The sequence below is a fragment of the Abrus precatorius genome, unplaced genomic scaffold (assembly GCF_003935025.1).
Source record: "Abrus precatorius isolate BTA unplaced genomic scaffold, Abrus_2018 Scaffold10, whole genome shotgun sequence".
NCBI lineage: Eukaryota > Viridiplantae > Streptophyta > Magnoliopsida > Fabales > Fabaceae > Abrus > Abrus precatorius.
The window spans coordinates 17,766,607-17,778,657 of NW_020874292.1; the positions used below are offsets into that span (position 1 = coordinate 17,766,607).

General features: G+C 30.9%; 1 protein-coding gene across 1 annotated transcript; it reads left to right on the forward strand.

Moving 5' to 3' along the window:
* Positions 1-358: 358 nt before the first annotated feature.
* Positions 359-3,557, forward strand: LOC113846919 (probable protein phosphatase 2C 8). Its single transcript, XM_027475677.1, has 3 exons — positions 359-1,191; positions 1,998-2,103; positions 3,069-3,557. Exons 1-3 carry the CDS (start codon positions 475-477, stop codon positions 3,377-3,379), a joined length of 1,134 nt encoding a protein of 377 aa, XP_027331478.1. The 5' UTR covers positions 359-474; the 3' UTR covers positions 3,380-3,557.
* Positions 3,558-12,051: the final 8,494 nt, after the last annotated feature.

The window sequence follows — 12,051 nt, forward strand, 5'->3', positions numbered from 1 at the left end:
ACCCACCTATAGTCAACACGTGTCCTTCAACCTCGCGAAACTCAACAAAAGCAAAATTTACGGAAAGCAACCTCTGTCATGCCACGTAAACTAACCTATGACTCTGACCCTTCCCTCTCTCTTTCTATCATCTCCTTTCACCAACTGGCCCCACTCTTACTACATCTTTTACACAACCGTATCACTTCCCCCCAGCATCAACGTTCCACGTACCCACCCTTCAATCTCACCCGTCCACGTCTCCTTCGCTACAATCCAACTCACTGCTCCTTAAATATCCACCTGTTACCCTCATCATACACTTCCTTTCAAATCAACGCTCCCGATTCAACGTCTCTCAGATCTCGCAATCAAACACTTTAAATTCGCTCCTCCCTCACTACATGCCGTTTTTCTTTATTCGCGTTCTTTTTTTAATTTCTTTTGTGCATTGAGTTTCGTGTTCTGTTTTGTTCGTTACATGCAAAAACGACGATGAAGAACCCAAAACGCCACTCGCCGCCCGTTAAATCTTTCCGGCGAGTGGACCTTGATTCCGGCCAGATGCTCGCCAGGTTGGAGAATACTAACCGGAGAAGGCTCAAAATCCGGCGAATGAAGTACACTTGCCAGGCGAAGATACGCGTCGGGAATGGCGCCACCGGCGTTTCCCCGGAGGAGGCGAAAGTCGTCGATTCGGAGGGAGAGAGAAGGGAGATTCACAAGCATGTGGAAATATCTCTTTCGCTGGCGTCGTCGTCATCGGAGGAGGAGGACCGGTGGCCGTTGAAACGAAACGACGACGTTTTGTCGTACGGGTCGGTGTCGGTGATAGGGAACAGGAAGGAGATGGAGGACGCGGTGAGCGTGGAGATAGGGTTTGTGACGAAGGAGAGAGAGAAGTGTGACTTCTTCGCAGTGTACGACGGTCACGGCGGAGCTCAGGTGGCGGAGGCGTGCCGGGAACGGTTACACCGGCTGGTGGCGGAGGAGGTCGAGAGGAGTGTGGAATGGGACTGGGAGAGAGTGATGGAAGGGTGTTTTCGAAAAATGGATAGTGAGGTGGCCGATAATGCGGCAGTCAGGACGGTGGGTTCCACGGCGGTTGTGGCCGTTGTAGCAGCGGTGGATATTGTCGTCGCCAATTGCGGCGATTGTAGAGCCGTGATGGGAAGAGGAGGGGAAGCCGTGAACTTATCTCGTGATCATAAGGTATATTTGTTTTCATATTCTTAATTATTTAGTGTATGGTTTTTCCTTCAAATAAAAGTTAACTGAGGCATGGGATACTGAAAAGAGAAAAAAACAAAAAACAAAAAACAAAATCCTTACGAACGTGTGCAACAGATTTGAATTGGTTACTCAGAGTTCTATTTTAATTTTTTTATCCCTATACGGCTCTTTTTAGTATTGAATATTGATGATTATATGTGCATCAATTTTGCTTCCATTTCCATTTTTTATTATTTCTATGTTATTGCTATGACTCCTTAATCTGCCAAAAGCTGGCACACCACCATTTTGATTGACAATTTTGACATTATGTTTAAAATATCCGTATATGTGAACATCCAAGTCAATGCTTTTCTTTGATGATGAATATTTAGATAGGCCAAAATTGTTGCTCTTGAGTGTGACTGTGTAGCGACCATTTACGAATGTAAACGAAGAGTTGCCTTTTTGTCATACGGGGGAGTCGATTATTAATAGGAAATCTGAGATCTTTATTGTATCAGGGTGCATCAAAGCTTTTATTTAAGGTTTTTGCCATGTTCCTCAATTTAAGCCATTGAAAGTAATAATTTTTTATTTAAAAATATCCATTATAATAAAAAGTATAATAAATGTTGTTTTAATAAACCATTATTATTATTATAAATTATTTAAATTTAACTCTAAAGAAGAAAGTTTACATTTACTTTATATAATTCATTAATATGTCTGACAATTTTACATGGCAAAGCAATTTATTATATAAGATAAGATAATGGCATGGTGGTTCCCTTCTCTGTGCGCAGCCCGACAGGCCTGATGAGTTGATGCGAATTGAAGAGGCTGGTGGAAGGGTCATAAACTGGAATGGCCAGCGCGTGTTTGGTGTTCTTGCCACTTCGCGATCCATAGGTTAGTTTGAACCTTTTAAGGCCTACATATATGCAGATTACTAATATTAATTGATCACCTCATTTGTTAATTATGCCCCTTGATGACATTTGCACTGCCTGTGTTATATGTGTATCCCTCTACCTTTGGCGTTTTTTAACATGATGTTTCTACCTTCTCAGTCTGCAAAAGCAGAAGAATCTCAGCTCCCTCGTGGTTCTTAAAGTAGCAGAGCAACTTTGACAAAAAGAAACCTGAGTATTATTGTTACCGGCAATCTCTGACTTTAAATTTGATTATCTACAATTATTGCCTTCGAAGTCTCTAACCAATCGAGATAACACCCTATAGCTCAGATCATCCTACGAAAAAGGAATATAGTAGAATGATTCTTGTATATAAAACAAGGTGGCCTCAGTTGTTGTTATGCATATCTCAACTGTTTTTAATTGAAAAATTATTAGTAGAATTTCTCGTTGGCTGAAGTCTTAAACTTGAAGATAGGACAGAAATTCAATTATTTAAATACTCTGGACAATTGTCCCCAATCTTCCAAGTGCGTTATCTAATCGTAACACGTGGAGCTTTCCAATGCTAAGTGCAGACAATATTATGGAATGGATATAGATCTCAAGATTACGGAATCCGTAATTCCTTATCTATCAAATTGCATGGAATATCTTCACTCTAATCCGCACATGCCTAAACAGTCAAACCTGGCGTAGAACTTAATTAAACCAGTGATTTATTTATTTTTAATAATTTAATTATTTTTAATAAATGGTAATAGTGGATTTGCATGTGATTTGTGAAACCATCATATATTTCGTAAGACTTAACTTCATTTGAATATTGTTTCAAATCCATTAATTAATGTCGCTCAGATTCATTATTCAGCAATTTGTATGTTTGGTTGTTCTGCTAGAACATGATTGATCTGTTTGTGCAGTGGGTGTGAACCAATTTTCTTTGTATTTTGGACGCAGGAGATCAGTACCTTCGGCCATATGTAATATCGAAGCCAGAAGTGATGGTGACCAAACGTAGCAAGCAGGATGAGTTTCTGATACTAGCAAGTGATGGGTTGTGGGATGTGATCTCAAGCGAAGTTGCATGCCAAGTTGTGAGGAAATGCCTCAAGGGGCAGATAAGGAGAGTGTGCAATGGGATTGGGAATCATCAAAGCCGTGCAGCTGAGGCTGCAAGACTCTTGGCTGATATAGCATTGGCAAAGGGAAGCAGAGATAACACCAGTGTCGTAGTAGTCGAGCTTAGAGGAACAGTAGCTACTGGTTGATGCCTCCTTCTCTGCAAAACGAAAACATGTATTTTCTTTTCTTTTCTCCTCTCTTCCTTCTTTCTCCTTTTGGACTAATCCTATCCACACCAGGTTGTGCGCCCTTAATGCCGGGTGAGATTACATGTTGGATAATAATGAGTAAATGCTTCACCACGTTAGCTCCTCCTCCTTTTATTTTTTAACCTCAATTAATTGTTTAAATATCTAAATTGTCATCACATTACTCTTATAAATTTTAATAATAAATTAATTGCTCAAAGTTTCTTGCCACTATATTTGTTTTTCTATAATTTAATTTTAATTATTCATTATAATTATTATGGTCATACTTTATATATTTGAGAAATTAAATTTATGATAAAGTACTCACAATAAACACGGGTATTACATATTAAAATGGGTGAGTTTACATATAGTGTATGTAAAATTTTATAGAAGATAGAAAACTTGAGTAATCATTCTGATGCTTATTTGCATATATATTATTTAATAATTAAATTTAAAATAAAAATAATACTACTCTTATATTAGAATATAAATGAATTGATGATCCTAGATGTCTTCATTTTAAAGCCCTGCATTAATTTTTTCTAAAATGTCATCCTATGGTTTTATAAGTTTATTTATAATTTACTTGGTTTTAAAATATTAAATTATGTTTGTCATTAAATTGCATGTGTCTGTATAATGTATGGTTTAAATATTGCTTTTGAAATTATTATCTAATAGCAAATAAATAGTATTAAGTATAACCTGTAGACTATATTACATAACATAAATATATTATTTATATACTTAGTTATATATTTATATATATATATATATATATATATATATATTATCATTTGTATGTTAATATAATTTCATGCATTATTTTTATTTGATTGTCATCTCAATATTTATTGTCATATTATATTAAAAAAAATTTATGTAAGGTTTTATATTCAAGAATGTAAAAACAAGTATTTATTATTATAATTAAGATATTTATATATTTTATGTGAAATTTTCATCTAGCTAAAATGAAAATATTTACTCATGTAATTTAAACTTTATTTTGTTTTTTCATAATTTTTTAATTTTTATTTGTGTATGTTTATTCACTTTAGGTATTATGATACATTTCTCTCAGTTTTTATTTATATATTATCTTATGATTTAAGAATCAATGTATTTTAATATAAAATTTGTTATGTATATATTTGTTTCTGTAATTTATTTATCAAATCTAAGTTGTATGTGATAAAAATATTTCATCCTAAAACTATATGAATAAAGTAACTAAGAAATAGATCTCATGCAGGTCTCAAGACATCTCATGCTTTTAAAATTTATCTAGTTATGATTATTTCACAAACGTAATTAAAATTATTAAATAAATATAATTGTTGGCTTGACAAAGTTTTCAGTACCAAAAGCAAACAGTACATATAATTTATAATGTTATATATAGTCAATAGAAATTCAAAATTAAAAAGTCTGGAATATCTAGTAATCTAAATGCGAAATTTTTGCAAACACTTGGTTCAATTTGTTTGAAGATTTCTCAATGGTGTTACTTCGTTCCAAATCAAATGAAGTCAATTGTGAAAAAATAGTATAAAGTAAATACATTACAAGCAGTGTACCATTGTATTAAAGTAGTAAAAAAAAAACAAAGAAAGTTTTAATTGCTGCAGTATTATGTTTTTATGATATAATTAATTCAAGTTCTTTAAAAGATTTATTTTAAAATTTAAGTGATCACATTATAAGAGTACAAATTAAAAGGTTAAAAAAAATAATGAACAAACTAAAAATTTTGAGCTAAAAATTGAAGTTCTTAAAGAAGATTTTGCTTATAAGTGCTAAATTAAGGAGATAAACCATATATGGGCATACATTATTTAGCTTTATTATTTTCAAATTCAATTAGAATTTGAGATTGATTTCATTAAAGTCTCAATTTTCTTAGAATGTGTTTTAATTTATGTAAATTTATTATTATTGGAATTATTTCACCTATTACAACGAAGATTTCATTATGATATTAGGATTTATTGGATTGGTATTATTACTAAGATTTATTTCTTATTATTATGATTACTTATTTTTTATCATATTTTTCTATAAATATAGAAAGTTATGTAATTTAAAATAATCAAGTTAAGTTGAATAAATTATAGTCTCATTTTTTTAGGCAGTGTTGGGTGCTAACCCCAATTCAGGCAATTCTTGATTATTTTTTTTAATTGATTTTTAACTAGTTTAATGTCCAATTAATTTTGAGGTTCATGATTTATACTCTGTAATATATTTTTTTAGACTATTTTTTTTTGCAAATGTATTTTTTTAATACAAAGTTGTCCACTTCAAAATTTATAAACTTTCAACCAATAATATATATATATATATATATATATATATATATATTCCAATCTATCAATTTAAATGTAATAGAAATAAATGTAATTTGTATTTTCTATACCAATTTATCACTTTTTCTTTTGATTTCCTGCAATCAATTTTTGTTTGAGGGCTTGATTGTGTAATTAATGATAAATATTTCATACAAATAATTTTATAATTTGATAAGGTTATCCCTGAAAATTTTAGTACGTAAATATGGTTTTTTTCATTCGCAATATGTAATATTTCTTATACATTGAGATATATTATAAAATATTTTTATATAAAAATATTCTTTGACTTAGAATTTGTCAGGATTTCCCTATGTTTAAATAATTCTTTCTAACTTTTGAAAAGTGTTCAGTGCAACTCAAGATCATGAATTGGTCATACAATAAAATTTAGAGAAAATTTTTAATCAATTTTGAAAATTATTGTAAAAAATAGTTTTTACCAAGTTTTAACGATCTTATAAGGAAAAAAAAACTAACTAACTTGATGTAGAAAAACAAGTTAAAAAATTAAATTAAACTAAAAAAATAAAGAAAGAATTTAAAATAAAAAAATAAATAATTAAGTAACTAATTTTACCTTTTTAATTGAAATAAAAGTCATAAAAAAGGATGCTATGTTGATAAAATTGATTATTTTCTCTTTTAACTTTATTTAATTATATATTTACTCTCTAATTTTTTTTATTCAATTTAGTCTATTAACTTTTATTATTGTCATAAGTGAGTTCTTTCCAATAATATTAATTATTAAATCTTGCTATGTTTCTTTTGTTAGAACAAAAATCATACGTTAATGATGTAAATAAAATTTGATCAATTTTTGTCAGAATATAAAAATTTTACAATTGAAGAAAAATAAAATTATCCAATTTAATTTTTCGTTAAATCATATAAAATGTTGATAAATAGATTATAACTCAATATCTAGAACTCTTTAATCAATGTCAATATTCACTAAAATTAAAAAATAATAGATGTTAAAAATTATAGTTTTGATAAAAATATAATTAATTTTTACGCTTTAATAGTTATTTTTATTAGACAAAATATTTTAATACGCGGGTTGTAATATAGTATGTAGAAAAATTCTTCAATCAAATTTAATAATCATTAAAAAATATAATTTTTGGCAAATTATTATAACAAAAGAATATATATATATATATATATATATATATATATATATATATTACAATTTTCTTTGGAAAAGGGGGTGTGCCCTACCAAGATGGGAAAAGCCAGCAGGTTTGGAAAATGCTTATGGAATATTTACATTCACCATTTTAAAGAGATAATTATATGTTTAAACTTTGTAATTTTTTATATGCAAAAATATTATTTTACTATACTTAATTAATTTTAAGTATTTTTGGGAGAGGGATGTTAGAGAAAAAGAAAAAAAAAGAAACATTTTAAAATTTTAAATTAAAAAATATATAATATTTATAATAATTAATAAATTAAATTTATGTTAATATATTAATTTTTATTTTTTATTATGTTAAAAATATTAATTTTAAATATATTTATTTAAAATATAAAATTTATATTTTTCTTTTCATTTTTTCAAAAATTTTCTTACCAAACAACTCTTAAAATTTTAAAAGGATAATTTAAAAATAATTAAAACTAAATAAAAAAGATAAATTTAGATGATGAAATAACAAAATTAACTTTTTTTAAAATGAATTATACAAAGGACGAACACTACATTCTAACAACTCTTGTAATACAAACGAGAGTTCTTTAGTTTGGCTGCAGTTCCACTTACCCATCTTTTATTACTTGGTTCAGTAGTTCATTATAAATTAACCTATCAGTCCAATTGATTCACCTGTAATATGTAGATTAAAAATGAAAATATTTAATATTTTTTTAAAATTAAATTGAATTTGTAACGCCCTGATTGATTATTATATATATATATATACACATGTGTGTGTAAATGGATATTGGAATGTGCATTAAGTATGTGATGAGTTTGATATGATAATAACAAAAATTGAATAGTTATGAGAATATATGTCATAACCCTTTTTTATAAGGATTAATGACATTTTAAATTACTATTTCCAATTCAATTTCAAAATATGAGTCAATATAGATATATTATAAATAATATACTTTTTTTTTTATAAATCTTTAACTTTAACACCCTCATCGACACCTTAATAATCCATACATAAATAAAATCTCAAAAAAAATAAAAATCTTACATATAAGACATATAGCATAAAAGTATGTATATGATTACAATAGTGGCTACAACTAAAGCTCAGAGTACACAAACTCTGTATAATAGTTATATCAAAACTTTAGCTTCAGTCAAAAACCTAAATTACTAAAGCTAAAATACATATTCTAAAATCTTTAACCCGGATCACTCTTTAATTAGACTCCTCAGCAGGTAATTTAAACACTCCATCTATTATTCCTGCTTACGTATCATCGTACGATCATTGCAGCATAAACACACAAAAACACAAACAAACACAAGGGTGAGCTTATTTAAATAAAGATCATAATTATAGAGTGTGAATATAGCAAAATCATTTGCACAACACTTATGGTTTATAGCAACCAACATAGCAATTTCAATCAATTAATGCAGTATGTCCAGCCCCTTTCCTAGCCCATCTAATGCAAATGCAGCGATTCAGTTTTCATCTAGTTTTACAGCTTAAGTAATCCAGAGGAACTGTTCCAGTCTAGGAGCGACCCATCTCAGTATCTATATCCAGACAAGCATAGCTCAGGGTTTTATGCAGTTTTGGAATGATGAAAATGAATGTGGTGCAGCATAATTAAATCAATATGATACAACAGTATTAAATCTAATTTCAACATCAGCAATACAACAATATATTCATTTTCATCCAGCATTGACGGCACACCCATACATATGTTATCATAGTAAAACCAAGCATTCCACAGTATTAATTAAACATTCCAGCACTTATTGCATAATAAAATTAAGCCGCTTAAAACATTATTTAAATATTTTTGCATATTTAACATCCTCAGCATGTACAACACAACATTACAACATATCATATTCTACCATAGTTTTCCAAACAATTATTAAACAGCAAAGAAATATACTCAATCATACATATTTTGGGTTTTATCCTAAAACTTATTCATACAATAGTTGGTCCTCATCTAATACAAAATTATCTATCTCATGAACCAAATCAGCTTAGTTAAGCAACTGAGAAATCTACTCAGCTATACTACTTTGGGTTTTAATCTAGAATCTGACCATTCAACAATTCATTCTTAACTATAACAAGACTAAATTCTCAATTAACTTCATAATTATTAAGTAAATAAATTAGCTTAAATAAGCTCCTCTTACCTGGAGTAAGTTCCAAGATCTTGTTTTTCACAAAGAGATAGATCAAGTGTTTGAGTATGAGATACAACTTGAACAGTTCAGATCTACTCAGAATGACATGTATAAGTCTATTAAGAAAGAGAAAGCAAGAAACAAGAGTAAAGACGAGGAACTAAGCTCCAAAAACTCACCTAGATCTTGATAAGATAGACGATCTCACTTTAATAGGGAAGGAATTCAGCTTCAAGAAAGTTTTCTCTAAGAAAAAGAAATGAGAGAATAGAGAGAAATGGGAGAGAGAAGCTATCTAGTGAGAAAAATGAAGTTTCTGGCACTAAGGCTCCTTAAATACTCCTCCAAATCTGTGCGCACTCGCTTGAGCGAGCTCCTCTCTCGCTTGGGCAAGAAAACCAGACAATGAAACTTCCCAGATTATTATAATTCTCGCTTGAACGAGGAACACCTCACTTGAGCGAGCTCCATCTCGCCTGAGCAAGCAGCATCCAGAGAGCCACACAATTTTTTTGGTACTCCTTGCTTGAGCGAGATCCCTTCTCGCCTGGGCGAGGGGACAGTTGGAGAGATCCTATCTTATCTCGCTTGAGCGAGACACTCAACATCCAGAACTCTCAATTTCTCCAAAAATGGAACAATACAAGCTGTTGACTATAATTCTTAAGTTATCACACATACAACACACTTAAAACTCAATCTCTAACCCACATAGTTAACCATTTTCAACAACACCAATTTGCATTACTGTAAATACAGTACTTCTTAATCAGCGCTTATACAACTCTCTCTCGTAATCCAAGCATATACAGCACCATTAAAAAGAAATAATGATTATGTAAAATATTTGATATCCAATCAAAACTTTCGGTACTAGTCTTACTTAACGATTTACCATACGGCTCTGCAACTCGCAACTTTCATCCGGTAACTGCATAGCTTATCCATTCACAATCCAGCATATGGAATTACATATTGTCCAAATATATGTATTATGAATTAATAGGAATAATTCATTTATAAATATGTTGGCCTGACAATATACATGTAAATATGTGTGCGTTTATAAAATATGATATGGATGCTAATTGTGCATTGAGATTGATTTTTTTGGACTATTTAAAATAGGCTAAGTATATGGTGCAGGGTGTTCTCGTTGTAGCGAAAAGACTCTAGGAGGAAGGTGTGAAATTGTCACCTTATCGCTGTAGCGAGAGGTTCCTCGCTGAAGCGAGAGAGCGACAGTGAGGAATACATTTCTGGATGTAGTCTCGCGGTAGCGAGATTATGCACAAACAAGGATGCAGTTTCCTCTGAGATTTTCACTATAGCGACAAGGTACGTCACTGTAGCGAGAGATGCCTCGCTGCAGCGAGAGTGTCGCGACTAAAGGAGTATTTGAAAGGGTTAGAGTTTGAAAAATTTATTTCCCATTTCTCTCTTTAAAATCTCTTCGATTCTTTTGACCCAAAACCTTATTTCACCGGTTAAATTACCTCCAAAGTCATTTGGGAGTCAGATCAAAGGTTGAAATTGTGTTGGGAATACTTGGAGGTAAGTTTTAATGGTTAGAGTTTCGATTTCTCATCCTCAGTTTTCTTGATTTCCCTTGGTTCTCATGGAATTCTTCCATATATTTAGGACAAAATTCGTGTGGGGAGCACTTCCTTCGTTGATTTCATGTGTGGGTCTTCAATCTGAGGTAAGGGGGACTCTACCTTATCTCATTGTGTTGAATGTCATGTAATTTGCTATGCATTGTCATGTGGATGGTTTAGAATGTGTGTGTTTGGTAGAATTAATTGATTGTAGCGAAATTGTGGTAGAAAGATCATGTGGAACTCAGTACTATCGATATTGAGAAATATTGGGTATGATAAAGTGAATGGTTGTAGGGATATTATGATAAAAACTATATGATTAAACCTTGTGTGGTGGAATATGGGCATATGTGTCGTGTGCTGTGAAATAATGTGGGCCTGTGTGTTGTGTGCAAATATGAATATTGTATGTGGTTGAAATGTGTGTGAAAGGGCATGTTAAATGCGATTGTGAATATGCTATGAATAGTTCAGCGATACACTGGAGGTGTGGAAGATAGAGACGGTAGAAATACTTTGGGGAAGAGAGTAGATGATGGGGACACCAACAGTGAGCATGGGTGCACCACAGGCCGCACACTCTCCTCCTGACTAGACCTTTGACCAACACATTTGCCAAGTGACTCGTGACCGCACACGTTGTATCTGTGAAGCAGGAGTAACCAGCGACTATCCATGGTGTGAAACTGTGATCACAGTGCCACAGTAAGCGTGGCTATGTGCAGTGAGCGCACGTATGTGTAAAATGTTGTTAGTGCAGTGAATGCATCGGTTGTGAACTGAAATGGAATGCGTGGTAAGTGTTGTTTGTGATTGATAATACTTGTGTAGAATATATTAGAAATTATGTGAAGTGTGTGAGGTGAGTCTTTATGTTTGCGTGTATTAGACAGTGTAGAGTGCTTATCCTTACATTTGTTTTTCAGGTGACCAAGACGATCAGCACTGAGCTCAGTGAAAGAATGAATGATATTGCTATAGAGCTTAGATTTTATTTTGAACATATGATATATTTAGATTAGTTCTGTAACAGTTACTTGATCAAAATTTGTAAATCCTTATTATTTTGAAATACTTTGTCAAAATTATGCGTTGGAAAAGTCTATTTAAAAATAAAAAATTTATTATTCTTATTTTGTAAAATTTATTATTTTAAAATTAAATTTAAGGTGTTACAAAATTATTCTTAAATTAATTTTATTTAAACATATTAAAATATTATAATAAATTCATTTATTTTGTTTTTCTTTATTTTCTCTTTCCTAATAAATTAAAAAATATTTTTTTCTTTTGTTAAATTCCCTCTTTGTCAATATT